This window comes from Oratosquilla oratoria, chromosome 44 (genome assembly GCF_046742065.1).
Source record: "Oratosquilla oratoria isolate Oo_2021 chromosome 44, ASM4674206v1, whole genome shotgun sequence".
Lineage (NCBI taxonomy): Eukaryota > Metazoa > Arthropoda > Malacostraca > Stomatopoda > Squillidae > Oratosquilla > Oratosquilla oratoria.
Window position 1 is genome coordinate 9,280,371 of NC_134820.1, and position 18,770 is coordinate 9,299,140.

General features: G+C 38.2%; 1 protein-coding gene across 4 annotated transcripts in view; it reads right to left on the reverse strand.

The window, feature by feature from the left end:
- Positions 1-18,770, reverse strand: part of LOC143022248 (protein max-like) — an 84,676-nt gene that overhangs the window by 30,224 nt on the left and 35,682 nt on the right. For all 4 annotated transcript variants that reach the window (XR_012966038.1, XM_076180379.1, XM_076180380.1 and 1 more), the window contains 2 exons: positions 1,602-1,760; positions 613-736 (listed from right to left, as the gene is read on the reverse strand). Coding sequence is in view for 3 of the 4 variants with exons in the window: in XM_076180379.1 (XP_076036494.1) it covers positions 613-736; positions 1,602-1,760 (283 nt within the window). In the remaining variant the exon portion in view is untranslated. The remainder of the gene's footprint in view (positions 1-612; positions 737-1,601; positions 1,761-18,770) is intronic.

The window sequence follows — 18,770 nt, forward strand, 5'->3', positions numbered from 1 at the left end:
TCTCCACTCCACCCTACCTTACTCCCAAAAAACAATCTTTCCTTTCCCTTTAAGTTTTGTTTAATCAATGCTCACACATCCATCTTTGTTTTCACAAATCACCAACCTCATTTTTGCTCTCACTTGTCCCACATACATTCAAAGACCTTATAACTAGAGTTTGTTTTTAGTCTTCTTTCCAGACCCTCTCTGGCCTCAACTCTGCATTTGAAAATCTAGAGAGGATTCCCAGTTTCCTAATTCTGACTCATTTAGCTACACATTACAACAAGCATAGGAATACAATGGTGGTATTCTCATCTCCCATCACATGAGTATAGGAAAATGAAGAGATGGAGATTTAGAAGAGGTAAAGGATAGATTCAATGGGGACAGTAGGAAGGTGGGACGGCAAGCATAAAAATGTAGCTTAGCATTGCTTTACAAATAATGATTTGTCTCTGACATACACAACTGTTGTGTGTTTTTGGTCCAGGGTACCCTTACAGTCTATATGTATTAAATGCATATAAGTACACAGTCAATACCTATAGCTTATCATTTAGCTTTGTTTTACTTCCTTGTGATAGTGGAAACCCTAAAATACAGAAGGTGTAAGACAAAAAAGCTTACTCTGACTTTCCAGGAGATTATTTTGTTTCTTAAGATCATCTATGTCTTGCTGGTGTGCTGAATTTTTGCGACGCATGAATTCTATGTATTCTGAAGCTTTCTTCAATATCTGGGCTCTACTTGACTGAAGAGAAAGACAAAAAAAAAATGCATTAGACAATGACTAACTTTCAGAATAATATAATTATATACCAAGAGCTTTTTTCCCCTTATAAGGGAGGTAGCCAAGTCAAAAGGCCCATACCTACCCCCACCCATTCCACTCCCATCCACCACCTTTTCCTCCCTTTCATCTTACATGAATTATAATATAAATTACAGGAAGCATTCTTCCAGTATATACAGTATTTAACCTAAATATCTAATTAAAGAAGTAATGTTTTATATTACCAAATTAAGCTACGGTACTCATTTAAATCTAAAAGGTCATGAAATCCTAATTCAACAGGTAGAAAAGATGCATATATAAGTTATATCAATTTCAACTGCATTGAACCTTTAACATAATGAAAGATTTCCAACAAATGTATAACCCTGGCAAGGTCACTTGTTTTTTGTTTTCAATATTAAATTATCTCCCCACAATATAGTAAATCAATAAATCATTCCACTGCCCTAGTTCTCTCTTGCAGAAGTCACATGGTCCCCACAACTAATATAACATATATGAACCAATATTTCTTCCCAGACCCTATGGGAGAGCCTGAGAACTACTGTGGGCTGGTTTCCAGTCAAACTAGAACCATCTTACTCTGGCAACTGCTTTTCTTCTAAAAAGAATGTTAAAATAAATTTTAACTAACAACTAATATTACCTCCCACATTCTATTCTGATTACCACCAAATTAATTTGTTCATCTGAGCAAATCCTATAATTGTCACTAGTTAAAAATAATCTTCTAAAAATGGGCTTGTGTGGGCAAGAATATTATAACATGAGAAAAATGCCACAGTACTATGATTAAACTCGTCAATTCTCCTGTACTTACCTTTTCCCCTTGGAGTGATGGTACAGAGTCTCTCAGGGAGCAAAATGAGTCTTTTATATGGTCCCGTCTTTTGCGTTCAAGTGCATTGTGGTGTGCTCGCTTCACTGCTTGTGAGGCAAATTGTAATTCTCCACGGGAAGCCTGAAATCCATCTTCCTCCTGGAATAAAATACTAATACATATACAGATGCTCCTCTACTTACGTTCATTCGTTTTACGTTTTTTTCGATTTTACGTTTGAACTGACTGTAAAAAAAAAAATTGTAAAAAAAAAATTTTTTTAGTGAATTTTTTAGTTTAGCACGCTCTCCGTAGTTCAAACAATACTTATGCATGACGCTGCGTCCATTGTTTACATGGCACAAACGACAGACTGAACGTGCCTTGCCTCATCCTTCCCCTCCTCCTCCACCATCTCAATTTATGTTGCTTGAATTTAATTTATTTGAAATTAATGTTATCATTTTACAATGTTATGTGTATAATTAATGATTTAGGGGTGTTTTACAAAGGATTACAAAGGCGGAGCATGCCGACAGGAGACCTTTTGATCCATATCTAGGTCGGATGAAAAAAAAATACATATACATATATATCATATTAATAATAAATTAAAACTATAATAATGTAAAAATAACAAATAAAATACATAAATAAATGCATAGGTATAGTTGAATAACAAACAGGTAAATAGTAAATGATTATAAATTGACATATAACTAATAATAAATGAAAATCACAGACAAATTATAACAAAACAAAAAACAAATAATATAACATAAATTATAATCATTACAGCATCTTACTTAGGTATTTATCTAAATGATTCTTAAAGCTTTGAACTGAACTACATTGCACTACCTGTGCAGGAAGTTTATTCCATTCATTAACTACACGGTTGGCAAAGTTGTTTCTACCTACTTCCAAATTGAATCTATTTCCGGACAGTTTGAGACCATTGTTTCTTGTCTGATTCTCATTCAATGTGAAAATTTGGTCACTTTTGATGTTGTCAATTCCCTTTAAAATCTTAAAGACCTGTATCAAGTCACCTCTGAGTCTACGCTTTTTTAGGGAAAACAGATTCATGTGCTTAAGTCGATTTTCGTATGATTTATTTTTGATATTTGGAATCAGTTTTGTGGCTCGCCGTTGTACTTATTCCAGTCTGTCAATGTCTTTAATGAGATTCGGTGACCATACGGAAACAGCATATTCCAAATGTGGACGAACTAACGATTTATATAGCTTGTTAATGAGTGATGGACTTTTGAAATCAAAAGATCGCGCAATCAATCCCAGAATCTTATTTGCTTTCTCAGAGGCTGAAATACACTGCTTGGATGATTTGAGGTCGTTACTGATAATTACGCCGAGATCTTTTTCACTATCCACTTTTGTTAACGAATTTCCAAATAACTTGTAATCGTACTTACTGTTATTTTTACCTATGTGCATTACCTTGCATTTACTTGTGTTAAATTTCATTAGCCACTTTTCAGACCATTGCTGTAATTGATCTAAATCTTCTTGAATATCTAATTGGTTTGAGTGATCATTTGCCACTCCGCACAGTTTTGTATCATCAGCAAATTTGGAAACAGTAGATTTTAGTCCATGGTCTATATCATTTATATATACTATGAATAGAAGTGGCCCAAGAACGGAACCCTGAGGAACTCCACTTGCAACACTTTTCCATCCAGAAGTTTTTCCATTTCAAACAACTCTCTGTTTTCGACCTTTCAACCAATTACTAGTCCAACCGTATAGGCTACCACTTATTCCATGCAAAGCTAATTTAGTAAGTAGTCTTTCGTGTGGGACGGTATCAAAAGCTTTTGCAAAGTCTAGATATATTAAATCTATATTGTTTCTTTTGTCATAATTCGAGATAACTGTGTTGTAGAATTCGAGTAAGTTAGTCACGCAAGAACGTTTCCGTCTGAAACCATGCTGGCTATCATTTATCAAACGGTTACTTTCTAAATGATATTCGATAGTATCTCTGATGATAGTTTCCATTATTTTTCCTACGATCGAAGTCAAACTTATAGGCCTATAGTTATTTGGTTTCTTTTTGTCACCTTTTTTGAATATGGGAGTAACGTTAGCTAGCTTCCATTCTCTTGGGACATCTCCGGATATGATGGATTTCTTGAAAATAATTTCTAATGGAAGAACAATCTCATTTTTCATTTCCTTTAAGATTCTTGGATGCCAACCGTCAGGCCCTGGTGTTTTATTAACTTTGAGTTTGTCTATACACCTTTTAATTTTTTTTTTTTTTTTTTTTTTCTGCGGTAATAGAATTTACGGATGTATGGTACAGTAACAACTTACGTTCATTTTCAACTTACGTTCGGCCGTTCGGAACAAACGTAAGTTGAGGAGTGTCTGTATACATACATCAAGGGCTCTTTCCCCTTACCAGGAAGGTGGCCAAAGTCAAAAGGCATAATTCCACTCCCATCCACCCCCCCCTCCCTCTCTCTCATTTTGGCTCCTCATGGATGACGGGTCATCCCTGCATCTCACCCATCGCCCTGGGTCAGAAGCAATGCAGCAAGACACAGCACATCCACAGCACAGCTGCTTCATTTAATCAGCAACCACTCCTCTGTTCCCTCATGCAGAAACAAAGAAATTAACAAAATATTAGTCCTTCTGGCAAAGGGCCAGTGTAATGCCATCATTATATAACTAAAAAGGATATAAAAAGATAGAATTCAAGGAGCAGCAACCAAAATGGTTCCATGCCTAAAAGGTAGCCCATCCATGGTGTACATCCACCTTTCACTCATCACACACCCATTTGATATCCCTTTTATCTTAGTTCCTGTGTCCAGGCTGCAAGAGCCTGCACTGCTGGAGCCTTTGGACAGAGCAAGGTGGAAGATGCCCTCCCCCAAGGTGAAATCAAATGATAAGATGCTGCACAAAGAGTCTACAAGTGGACATGAAAACTCCCCACCTCCCCTATATACAAAACTCCGACATCTGAAGATTCGAAAGTACAAAAAAGAAAACATAAGGAATATTTTTTATATGAAAACCATACACTTCAATGCTTCTTTTAATATAAAAGCATGAAAAATTATGAAAATACAGACACTCCTTAACTTAATGAGTTATATTCCCAATGGCCATTCATAACTTGAAATGTCCATAAGTTGTTATCAAACACCATTTTCAGGGTACTCATATCTATATGCAAAGTATGATATAGTCAATACATGTTTTCTTATCCTAAAACACATTACTAATGATACATAAAACAGAAATAAGCTGTAATAATACTTAAACATTGGCTTTCTTACCTTTGAAACTAGTAATGTGTTAGGTGTTAGATACACAACTTTTACATATGGATGGAAATTATCCAAGTGGGGTGTGCGCCCAGGAGCATTACCCAAGATTAATATAATTTTAAAAGGGATTCCATTCTCCCAGCAATATAGCTTCATTTTGGGGATAATATGTTAGAAAAAAAAATTACTAGCGTCACCTAACTCTTCAGATTGGACATCCATATTACAGGTAGCCTCTTGGCAATATTAGGTTCTTCCTGGCATTTTCACCCAGAAAAAGCTAGTTTTGTTGATGTTGAAAATTTGCAGGAGATAACATTAGTTTACAATTAATTCCTTTAGGGTGATGAGAAAATCTTCAGCTGCATCTTTGTGTTTAATGCCTCACCACTAACTCAACATGATATAAATTTTCACCAGAGGCATATGGCAATTTCTGTCATTGGGTGTGCTGAACAGTGATTCTGTCCAAAACTTATACAGTGAGTCCTCCTTATAAGGTAATTCTTTATCCGGTAAATTCACAGTTACGGTATTTGGTAATTACTACCCTTGATTCTATTTACAGTAAGAAAAATTCACAGATACAGTATCCACTAGATATTTTGAAGAGGAAAGAGCAGGGAGAAGGTACAACTGCCATATCCTATTATTACATGTTATAATGGGTTTGGTATACGGTAATTTCATTTTGCGGTAAGGTTTTCAGGAACGCATATGTACTGTATAACAAGGACTTACTATATATATATAATTGTGTGTGTGTATTTACCTAGTTGTATCTTACGAGAAGGGTAGCTATGCTTATGGTGTCCCATCTCTGTATCTTGCCATATCTAATTTGCTCTTAAATTTGTGTTTGGTTTTGTCACACACTATCGTTTCATCTAGTTTGTTCCAAACATCCACCACTCTGTGGGGAAAGCTGTTCTTTTTCAGGTCTCTTCTATAACTGTCCTTTTTGAGCTTCCTTCCATGTCCCCTTGTATTTCTCTTATCCCAATTAATAAGTCTTCTCTATCAAGGACTTCCATACCTCTCCTCATTCTGTAGATAGTCAACAAGTCACCTCTTTCTCTCCTTTGTTCCAGAGTTAGCAATTCTAGTTTTGACAATCTCTCCTCATATGAGTTTTGATAGTGTTGGGGCCATCTTCTTAGTTGCTCTCTGGATTATCTCAATTTTCATTATATTCTTTTTGGTACTGGGTGACCATAGCTCTGCATACTCCAATTTTGGCCTTATCAGTGTGACTAGTATTTTCTTTACCATTTCTTCATCCAAGTAAAAGCCACCTTCATTGATCTTAGCAAGTTGTAGGTTTCTACAACAATTTTATTTATCTGTTTATCAGGGGACATGTCCTTTGTGATGATTACTCCCAGGTCTTCCTTTGCACCAATTTTATATTGTCCTTATATCTTTTTTTTTTTTTTTTACTTAATTCAAATTCCATTATGCTACATTTCTTAATGTTGAAGTCCACTTCCCACTTGTTCCCTTGTTCATCTCATCATTAGCTCTTTTAAGTTGAATTATTTCTCTGTACATTGCCCTGTATTCAATTTTCAGGTCCTTTAGTTCCTTTGTCAAATCAGCAACACAGTATCTTGTTTTCTCCGGACATTTTTATATCTAGGTTATCTATTCAATTCCAAACCTCTACCTAATATTTCACCTTCTTTTACAAACCCTGAAAATGCATAATTATCCAACCTTTGAGTAGCTTTCAGGGTTTCATTCATGCAAGATCTTTTTAGTAATAGTCCCTGAGGAGATTCCACTGCTTACATCTAACCATCTCTTTGTTGGTTCACTTTTTCTTCTTTCACCTTTATCACCCTCCATTTTATGTATTTAACCCCTTCGATACGATGACGCCTATGTAGGCGTCGTGAGGAGCAAGTGAGTACGCGAGGATGCCGATGTCAGCATCTTGATTATATTGTAGTTGTACCTGCGTGACCCCCTTACTCTGTAAACTGGCTTCATCATATTTTCTATGGTTATCAAAATTCACAGGTGAAAGAGAACGATCAATACAGCAGTAACTTTATTTTTTATAATGCGAGTATATGACGCAACATCGCACGTCTGGCAGCTAATGCTGCCCGTGAGATTTTGGCCCGGAGTGAAGGGGTTAACACTAATACTATGACAATTTTGTAATTTCATTCACTCGGTATACACAACTCTCTTTCCATTCATAAATACAACTAGTAGTTTCCAAATAGCTTAACAAAAAAGCGCTGCACAGCAGAGCTCTTTTCCAGCCATCCAATCCCACCTGTGGCTCGCCTGTAAATGGACAACTTATTATGTTGTATATTTTGTCTATTAATACTTTACATTCTTTTAGTATCCAGTTTGTGATTCCATCTAGGTCATGCAATTTCTTAGCATCAAGGTGCTTATTTGGTCCATTATTTCTTTTCGTGTTACTATTATTTTCCTCATACAGGAGGGGATTTCACTTCTCGCCCTTCATACTAATGTACATTTTCTCGAGTGTATTCCATATTACCTTGGCATAGTTTAACTATTTCCCATTTGTTTTTTTTTAGTTTTCCATTCACATATCTATATAATAGCTCTGGCTGATCCTTACATTTTTCTATTGTCTTTTTCATAGTTTCTTTTTTCGTCCCTGTGTATTTTTACATACTCATTCCTTTGATATATATTTGCTACTTTCTAGTTTTTTTGTCTTTTTTCCACCTTTTCCAAGCTTTATCTCTTCTTTTACTTCCTGCACCTTCTGTTAAACCAGCACTTAATATACACCTTTTCCCGTTTTTGCTTTGGGACATATTTAACCAGTCCTTCATTATAGATTCCCATCAGAATCATCAATTTTTTTTTCACTTGTGTTTCTTCATTGTAGTTTTCCCAATTCACTTAAAAAAAAACTGTTTTACTATCCATTAATCTTCCTTTTCTATAAGTCTCACTTCTCTCTACACATAATTCCTCTTTTAGTAACTCAAGTAATATGTGGTTGTTCTTCCTAATTGGTGTCTTGTATTCTTTCCTCATCATTCATGTCTCTTTTTATTCATATACTTTTATAGCGTTCACTTCTTGCTAACTTTCCTATTTTTGCTAATATTTCTTCCATGACTGTCCTCCACCCTTTGTTCCTGTCCTGTACCATTTCTCTGAATATTTATTTCCTTTTTTTCCTTACCCTGTGGTGGAGGAAAAGAATGCTGACACCAAGTCAATGATAAGATCCCACTTGAATCATACAAGGCAAAAAAAAAACAGGACAGGGACAGGACTAGGAATCATGCTACCTGTAGCCCCACAGGGGACATTCCTAAAAAAAGTAAAGGCATAAGAGGGTCTAGGAGTTTTCCAACCAGTACCCTAAGGTTTGGGTCTTTTAATGTGCATGGATGTGGTACAGATGAGAGTAAAAGGGAAAAGATAGGCAGTATGCTTGTGAGAAAGATGGATGTGTTGGCATTGAGTGAAAGTTGAAAGAGAGGGGCGAGTGTGAGTTTGGGAGTGTAGCTGGGAGGTTCTCAGGAGTGAAGAGATAGGTAAGCATGTAGTGGAGTGGAAGGAGGTTTCTCCAAGGTTAATGTGGATGAAGGTGAAGCTGGGAAGGGAGATGTGGGTTTTTGTAAGTGCATATGGGCCTGGTAGTGAGAAGAGTGTAGAGGAAAGGGAGGCTTTTTAGATGGATTTAAATGGGTGCATAGAGGGATTAGAAATGTCAATGTAGTGCTATTGGGAGACCTTAATACTAAGGTAGGAAATGAACCAATAGACAGAGTGGTAGGGAAGTGTGGAGTTCCAGGAAAAAATCATAGTGGAGAGTTGATGGTGGAGATGTCTCGAAAGAGCTGATGATAGCAAATACAGTGTTTCAGAAGAAAGCCAAGCATAAGTACACATGGGAGAGGGTGGTGGATGGAAGAGTGGTAGACAGAGCATTAATGGACTATATAGTGATAGCCAGGAGTATAGTAGGAAGAGTTAACCCCTTCAATACAGGCCAAAATCTCGCGGGCAGCATTAGCTGCCCGACGTGCAATGTTGTGTCATAATACTCGCATTATAAAAAATAAAGTTAACGCTGTATTGCTTGTTCTCTTTCACCCGTGAATTTTGATAACCATAGAAAATATGATGAAGCCAGTTTACAGAGTATAGGGGTCATGCAGGTACATACATATACCAAGGCTTTTTCTCCCTTACAAGGGAGGTAGCCAAAAAGGAAAAGGCATAAAATCATCCCCACCCATTCCATCCCAGGTACAACTACAATATATATAATCAAGACGCCGAAATCGGCATCCTCGTGTACCCACTTGCTCCTCATGACGCCTACGTAGGCGTCATCATATCGAAGGGGTTAAGGGTGTACATGTTCTAAGGGGAGGGAATGGGGGAATATCAGATCATTTTTTGGTGGAAGTTGAGAGTGAAGGATAGGCGGAGAAAGAGGAAAGGGCAGAAGGTAGGGAGGTGCTTAGAGTGAACTGCTTAAATGAGAAAGAAAAGGAGTAAAAGAAGATGCGAGAGTGGGAGGGAGTGAAGGATAGAGTAGAACTAGGAGTGGAGGAGGAATGGGGATGGTTCAAGGAGGGAGTCATAAGGTGTTCAAGGAGGGAGTCATAAGGTGTTCAAGGAGGGAGTCATAAGGTGTTCAAAGATGGTGTGTGGAACAAGGAAGATGGGAGGAAATAGAAAGAAGGGTTGTGAGTTGGGGGTTGAGGAAGGAAAGGTTGTAGAAGAGAAGAAGTGAGCTTTCACAGATTGGTTACAAAATAGGACAAGAGAATCATATGAGAGCCACAAAGAAAAGAGAAGGGAAGTAAAGCATAAGATAAAGGAGGCAAAGAGGAGAGCAGATGTGAAATGGGGTAAGAGTATGACAGAAAATTTTGAAAGTAATAAAAAGATATTTTGGAGGGAAATTAAGAGAGGATGAGGAGGCAAATCAAGTAGAGAAGAAAAGTTAAAAGGTGCAGATGGAGAGATGATAATGGAAGAGAAGGTAGTAGGAGGAAGGTGGGCAGAGTATTTTAGGGAGCTGCTAAATGTGAAGGAGGATAGGAAGGGAAAGATAGTTGCAGTGGGAAGCGCTAAGAAAATGACAGTGATGAGTGAGGAAAATGGAGGAGAAATACAGGTAAACGTCGACTTACGATGGCATTAGGTTTCGATAGAGCCATCGTAAGACGATTTCATCATAAGTCGATCCCCAATTTGTGTATCACTCTGTTCCGTGGTCACTGTACCTAGCCTACCTGTATATTAACCACCAGAGATACTGAATATAGCCTATTAAACATGTACAGTAGTTTATTTAATTATTTTTATCCTTTTTACCATATTCAAACACTATAATATGTATTTTTTTATATACATGTATGTATTATCATCCTGACGTACGTATATATGCCAGCCGTACCAAGATCTAAGAATATAAGGTCTAACCACTTCCGACCGAATTTCGAGGGAGTTGGCGCAGCGGGCCCGTGAACGTCACCTGGCTGCTCAAAGTGGGGTTAGCGGGTCCTATAGCTGTCAGTTGAAGCTGGTCCGTCGTTCAAAAATGACGTTGCCTTCGCTCGCACTGCTCCACGCAATTAGTTATATTCTGACAAATATTATATAAAATATATATATAAATATATATAAAATATTATAGTTCCTGTCTATATATATGAATATATAATATATATGATATATAATATATATATATATATATAATATATAAAATATTATAGTTCCTGTCTTCCTTGGCGTTTCACAGTTTTCTTCAGTGTATCACAAAGAGAAAATGGACTCAGCCAAATGACGTCAGAAGCTGCGCAGAAGAATGTAAACGGTCTGACCTGTATATTTAGACCTTGAGCCGTACGTGTCGTAATAATACTCGCATCATAAAATATAGTCACCGCTTATATCGATCGTTCTCTCTTTCACCCGCGAATTTTGAAAACCACGGAGAATGGGATTCAGGGCACATTTGAGAGAATGTAAAAACACAGGGGCGACTACAATAAATATAATCAAGACGCCGATATGGCAGCGTCGCGAATCCACTTGCTCCTCATGACGCCTACGTGTGCGGCACCGTATGGAAGGGGTTAAATATATCATATCGTCGTCATCGTCATCGTAAAGTCGAAAAATCGTAAGTCGCGACCATCGTAAGTCGACGTTTACCTGTATAGAAGGATGAGGCGAAGGCAGTTGTTAAGATGATGAGAGCAGGATGGGAAAGGACAGAAGATAGGGGTGAAAGGAGAATGGTTGTGTATGGATGATGCAGTGATGCATGAGGGGGAGTGGGTGGGGGGTGAGGGAGTATGTATGAAAAATATTTTGACTCAGCCTGAAGGGATTTCTCCCTGTTTTCTCCATTTCTGTAGGGGGGGGGGGGTCACCAATTTCATGAAGCGGCCTTGCTGTGGATGTCCTGTGTCTTGCAACACTGCTTCTGACCCAGAGCAGTGGGCGAGATGCAGGGACGACCCATCATCCAGGAGGAGCCAAAATAAGGCTGAGGGAGGGGGGTTCGATGGGAGTGGAGTATGTAGGTTTTATGTCTGTTTTTTGGTTACCTCCCTTGCAAGGTGGAAAAAGCTTTTGGTATGTGTAACAATAGTAAAATAATAATAATCATAATAGTGACAATGATGATACTAATAATAGTTATAGTAATACTAAAATGATGATAGTAGTATTAATTGCAATGATGATGATGATGATGATGATAATAATCATAATAATAATAATAATAATAATAATAATAATAACAACAATAATAACAATAATAATAACAATAATAATAACAACAATAATAAAAATAATGATAATATAATAATAATGATAAAAATATTAATAATAAATGTAGTGAAAAGCAGGGTTGCGGAGTCGGAATGAGAGGTTTTAGCTGGGAGTTGGAGTAGGATTTCTAAGAGTACTAGGAGTCGGAGTCGGAATTTTTTTCCGACTCCTTAAGTCCAACAAAAAATTTTTTTTAACATGGTTTCCCTGTTTGGTTTTACCAGTTGCACAATTTAGCAGTTTAAGTATGGTTTTGCTTTTATTTTTGGAGGCAATAGTGAGTGTGTGCAGTGTATATGTACACCAAGTGGTCTCTCCAGATGGAAACAAAAAACAATCCATCAATAATAATAAAAAAAAGTACACAATACTGACAAGCTATCGTTGTCAGTCTGGGTAAAAGTGTCTGTGGTCATGTATTTGTGGTTGTTTCCTGGAAGGAGAGTGAAACTATATATATATATATATATATATATATATGTGTGATATATATATATATATATATATATGTATATATATACATCATATTTTGTACTATACTGCAATGCTTCTACTTCAACATAAACATCAATTCGTGCTGCCACCATGTGACGGCATTGTGTGCTACTAGTACTAACTAATGGAAACAAACAACAGCTGCAGATTCTGCCTGAAGCAGTGTCTCCCAGTGAATTTTCTTTTCCTTCATTCTCGGTAGTTTTATCACATTTTCCTTTAATAGAAATATGCTAGATTATGATAAAGCTACTTCAGAATATGAAAATCATACATTTATCAAAGAAATTTAGTGGTTTGAAATATACGAAATAGAAACAGGCTACTGATCATGGTTACTAGAGAATATGATAGGCCTACAAGTGAAGCAATGAAATATAGAAATCAGAGTAAAGAAAATCACGAACCATTTTAATCTAATTTAAAACCGATTATGTTATAAAGACAATTGCAAATTAGCCCTAAGTGTACCAGATATTTATGCATTAACCCATAACCATAATTCTATCTATATACAAAAGGCTTTTTCCCCCTAATCAGGGAGATAGCCAAGTCAAAAGGCATAAACCCACTCCCACCCATCATCCCTTCCACCCTCACATCTTAGCTCCTCGTGGACGACGGGTCATCCCTGCATCCTGCCCACCACCCTGGGTCAGAAGCAATGCAGCAGGACAAAGCACATCCACAGCAAGGCCGCTTCACTTAATTGGCGACCCCCCTCTCCGTCCCCTCATATAGAAAATGGAGGACAGGGAGAAGTCCCTTCGGGCTGCATCAAAGTATCATTCACACTTTCCCACTCCCCAAACCTCCCCAAAAACTCCCCATCCTCCCATCCCTTCCCTTTCTTTTCATCTATACACAGCCCTTCTCCACTCATCCCTATCTTCTGCCACCTCCCTTCCCTGCTCCACAGATATTCCCCTCTTGCTCAACGCCCCTGTCACCCCATCCATCCATCTCATCCTCGGTCGTCCTCTCAAGTTCACTCCCTCCATCTCTGCCTTCCATACCCCTTTCACCAGTCTTCCTTCATCCATTCTTTCCATATGTCCAAACCATCCTAATAGTCTTTCATCAGCCCTCTCAGCCAACTCCTTTTCCACCCCAGCTTTCCTTCTCACTTCCTCGGTTCTCACTCTATCCAGCCTTGTAACCCTCACCATACTTCTCAGACATTTCATCTCAAACACATTTAAACTCTTCCTCTCTGTCTCTCTCAAATTCCATGTCTATGCCCCACACAGCACTGCCGGCACAATCACCCCTTCATACAATCTCCTCTTTGCATTAATTCCCAAATGTCTATTTCTCATTACTTTTCTAAATCCGCCAAGGCATTTATTTGCTTCTCTCAATCTACAGCTTACCTCTACCTCTACTCCTCCCTTTGCAGCCAAATATGACCCCAAGTACCTAAAACTATCCACTTCCTCCAGCCTCTCCCCTTTAAGACTTATTTCCAACTCTCCACCATCCTCTCCTCTTCTACACCTCATCACCTTACTCTTACCCACATTCACCTTCAACTTTCTCCTATCACACACCCTCCCAAACTCAGTCACTAACTCTCCCAATGCCTCCTCTGACCCTGCCACAAGTGCAGTGTCATCAGCAAACAACAACTGACTTGCCTCACACTTTTCTCCATTTTCTGCAACCAACTCCAGTCCCCTGCCCATTACTCTTGCATTTACCTCCCGTACCACCCCATCCATATACACATTTAACAGCCATGGCGACATGACACATCCCTGACGTAGTCCCATCTTTACCTCAAACCATTCACTCTCTCCATTTCTGATTCTAACACAGGCTCTACTACTCTCATACAAACTCTTGACTGCTCTTAACAGCTTTCCCCCAATACCATATATCTGCAAAACCTCCCACAGTGCCTTCCTGTCTACCCTATCATAAGCCTTTTCCAAATCCATAAAGGCCCAAAAGCTGGTAGATGGTCATGAGCATAAATAATACCATTATATATTTAATATATATATGTTTATATGAATATACGTGCTTGTGTGCATATATACATATAAAGCTGGGTGAGTGTATATGTGAGTATATTTATCATACAACTGAATGTTTCACGTAAAACATAATATACAGGTACTCCTCGTTTAACGACGACAATTGGGACCAGCGTCGCCGTCGTTAACCGAATTGGTCGTTAAGCGAAAGTGTATACATATATGTACATGTACTGTATGTACAATGTCCAGCAATACATGTATCTTTATTTTCGTGTATTTTCCATCTTTCATACAGTACATTAAAGCTTTATTTACTGTTTATTTACGGTGGTTAGGTTCCTAAAATTACCGTATATGACCAAATCCGTGTATGCTGACATTCCATATTGAATACTGGGGTATTTTTTTAGTTTCGACCATGGGCGCAATATAGCAATAGAAAATTAATTATTAATTTTGTAAATTAAAATGTATCAACGTAATATGCAATTTTGTGGGCGGAAATGAAAGTAAAAAATACCTTGCTACAAGAAAATATGTTAATGAACGAAGTCGGTAGCATAGGCTCGGGACGCCATCTTGTCGTCTGCCAACGTCTCTCACGACGACGACAACGAGGACGAGCAGGATGACATTTAATTTGCAGGCAATGATTTATTAAACACAGGTTAGGTTAGTTTAGTTTAGGTTAGACGAATTAATTTATCATCCTTTCATTTCTTCGACATCGGCATCTATCATAACAAACATGGTGTACCATTCGTCTGACATGACTTCGTTACTTACAAAATCTGTTTTAGCATTTTGTTTTTGTTTTCATTTCCGCTCACAAAATTGCATATTACGTTGATACATTATAATTTACAAAATTAATAATTAATTTTCTATTGTTATATTGCGCCCATGGTCGAAACTAAAAATTTACCACTACCGGTATACACTGTACCCCAGGTAGTTTTTGCAGCTAGCAGGATGGTAATGTAGACCTAAGCTTCAGAACACTTTACCTCACAGCTAATATCCACCGTACAAGTTCATTTATAACATCATACAAATTTGCCTCAGCCAACTTAATTATCGTACACAACGTCGTAACTTCGGGAGATTTACGTTAAACGACGTCATAAAGCCCGTCGTTACTCCGAGTTGTTGTTAACCGAGTAGGTCGTTAAACAAGGAGTACCTGTACAGGGAAAAATATTGATAAAATGCTTGCTGAATAGGTGTGGGAGGCTGGTATATGGATTTGCAGAATAGATTTCCACATAGGGGTCAAGGAGTTAAGGAGTCGGGAGTCGGAGGAATCAAAGGAGTCGGAGTCGGAGGAATCAAAGGAGTCGGACCTTATACCATCCGATTCCGCAACCCTGGTGAAAAGAACAGAGTATGGAAATGGTAATAATGGAGGATTTGAGGAGAGGTTGCATGACTTGATCGCATGTGAAATAAACAGAAATATGGTAGCACAGTATATAAATATCATTATAAATGGAAGAAAAATGGAAAGGGTGAGTAAAAATGGTAAAGGTAAGGATGTAAAGGATAGCACCTATTTAGAGTCAGGAGGTTTGATAAGCCATTCTTGGAGGGCAAATACTGAGGTGGAATTTGTCCATTTCAAACCCCTGGTCCTCTTCTTTGTGTTTTTGTAACTGGCAATGTAAAGGGATTCAATCATTTTCCATTGTCTCTTGTGTAGACCTTTGTCTAGAATAGTGGTTCCCTCCCAATGCATATTCACTGTATTCGCTATATCATGTAATCTTTCAGAACCTGTGGTCACTTTAAACAAAAAAGTTATGCACTCTGTAGTTATCTGGCTCACTGTGGCCTCTTCCCCCTAACCCAAGTACTTGCAGGATATATTGAATTCATCTGAACCCTAGACAAACATCAAAGTAAGAATTGCATCAGTTAATTAGTGAATATTTAAACCATGGTCCAGTAAAACCATAAGATATAGATTGTTTGAGAACTGTGCTCGCTCCACAACATGTGCTCCCAATTGACACTGAAGATGCATCACAAATTTAACAATTAATAAAGAAAATAATAAGAATAAATTAATGAATAAATAAAAACATGATTTGAGAGAAGCTATAACCTGGAACTGCTATATCGGTAGCCAGTCAGAACGTCCCACTGTCAAAATGCCCCACTTGGCCTTCAGTCAAAACATCCCACTTGGGTATACCAAAACGTCCCATGCCAAGTCAAGGCATTTGATGGTGTCATTGGTCGATTGGAATTTGGAGGAATTGTCAGTATAATTCCTCCAAGATTGGAACATGCCAAATGGAGATTGGAGGTATAATATATAACTCCATGATTGGAACGGAATCCTTTATATCCATCAACTGGTAAATTCACCGAAAATGGAGAGTAGGACCCTTAAATGAAGAGCAAGGGTACCTTTTCAATTAGTTAGAGCAGGTGCTCCTGGGCACTTGCATTCCTTAGTTTTCCACCAGAAATGGTGAAAGAAATAGAATTCAACGGAAGGGTATGGCGCACCCGATATGGTCATAATCCCAAGTGCTGAATGCAAATTATGGGTTATTTAGCGTTCAACGCATAATAGTGGGGTTACAGCCGCATTGGATCATCATAGAAGGCAGGGTTGCGGAGTCGGATGGTATAAGGTCCGACTCCGACTCCAACTCCTTTGATTCCTCCGACTCCGACTCCTTTGATTCCTCCGACTCCGGACTCCTTAACTCCTTGACCCTATGTGGAAATCTATTCTGCAGATCCATATACCAGCCTCCCACACCTATTCAGCAAGCATTTTATAAATATTTTTCATGTATATTATTTCTTACATGGAACATTCACTTGTATGATAAATATACTCACATATACACTCAACCAGCTTTATATATATATGCACACAAGCACGTATATTCATATAAACATATATATATTAAATATATAATGGTATTATTTATACACATGATCATCTACCAGCTTATGAGCACTTTCAAATCTGTCATGGCAGAGTTGCCACTTCAAGCTATATATTTTCTTTTTCCTTTGTGCCCCTCCCCTCCCCCCCAAAAAAATCTGTTATTTCATTTGTCCAATCTCATAAACCTTCTATCACAATATTAGGAAAAAATGTGACAAATCATGATGAGAAAAGATTAATGTAGGATGCCCTACCTAGTACTGCAGAATTAATTTCACCATGTTATCATAAAAACCAGGAATCAGTTCAGGAAAGAGAGAGACAACCTTCCCCTGTGCACACTGTTCATAGCTGCTGTGCACACTGTTCATAGCTGCTGTGCACACTGTTCATAGCTGTTCATAGCCCCTTTTCAGTCATCACCAAATGCTGTGACATATGCTCTAATGTCATTCCTATCTGGCCTCTAAGACTGGTCAAAGTTGATCTCAGGGCATTATCCCAGCATGACATAGCTCCTACAAAACAGTAAACCACACAAAAACACTTCCATTGACTTATACATGAAGACGTATGTGCATAGTGCATATGTAGTGGATATATACTATTGTCTACATTGTCATGTACAGGGTCTAACAGACCAAATACAAACACTAAACACTGTGATTGCCAATAAAATACATGAACAAAAAACACAAAATTGGCAAAACTTTATCAATACACTTGATCACAAAACAAACACCAGCAAATTGTACAAAACACTCAACAGCATCACACTATCCAACGCTAACACTACACGCTCTCACGCAGCAATAATCACAACAACAGATAATCTACCCTCAAACAGACAACAAGCAAACGCACTCATACGTCATTTTGCACAGACGAGCCATCTTACATCTCACCCTGACGACCGACGCACCATTCGACGTAAGAAAGACTTTCCCACAGACTCAGACTATACACCCTTCATAGACAGTCAGACAAAACTCATAATGCATAGTCTCAAGCACTCATCTGCCTGTGGCCCTGATAACATAAGCAACATCCACCTAAAACACATTGGACCACAAGGTATACACGCACTCACAAACATTGCAAACTACAGCTATTCACACAACACTATACCCGACATCTGGAAGCATGGTAAAATAATCACCATTCCAAAACCGAACAAAGACCCAACAATCCCAACGTCGCACCGCCCAATCACACTTCTCTGCACCCCCTCTAAAGTCATTGAACGCCTAATACTTAAACTTGTCACACCATATATTCCCCTTGCTGACTCACAACACGGTTTTAGGCCACTACACTCCACAAACACTTCTGACAAACCTCACACAAAGAATTTTAGATGGCATCAATTCAGATAGGCCCCACCACAGAACACTTCTTATAACATTGGACATTAGTAAAGCTTTTGATGCTATCCCCCGCCACAACCTAACAAATAAAATATATAACACAGACATGCACAATAACACCAAAAGATGGCTGGCCAATTATCTGGCAGGCAGGAATGCTCATGTGTCATATAATGGCCAATCATCGCACATCAGAAACATTAAGAACGGAGTACCACAGGGCTCAGTTCTATCCCCCACATTATTTAATCTATACATGCATGACTTACCCACGTCAGACACCTCAGAAATACAAA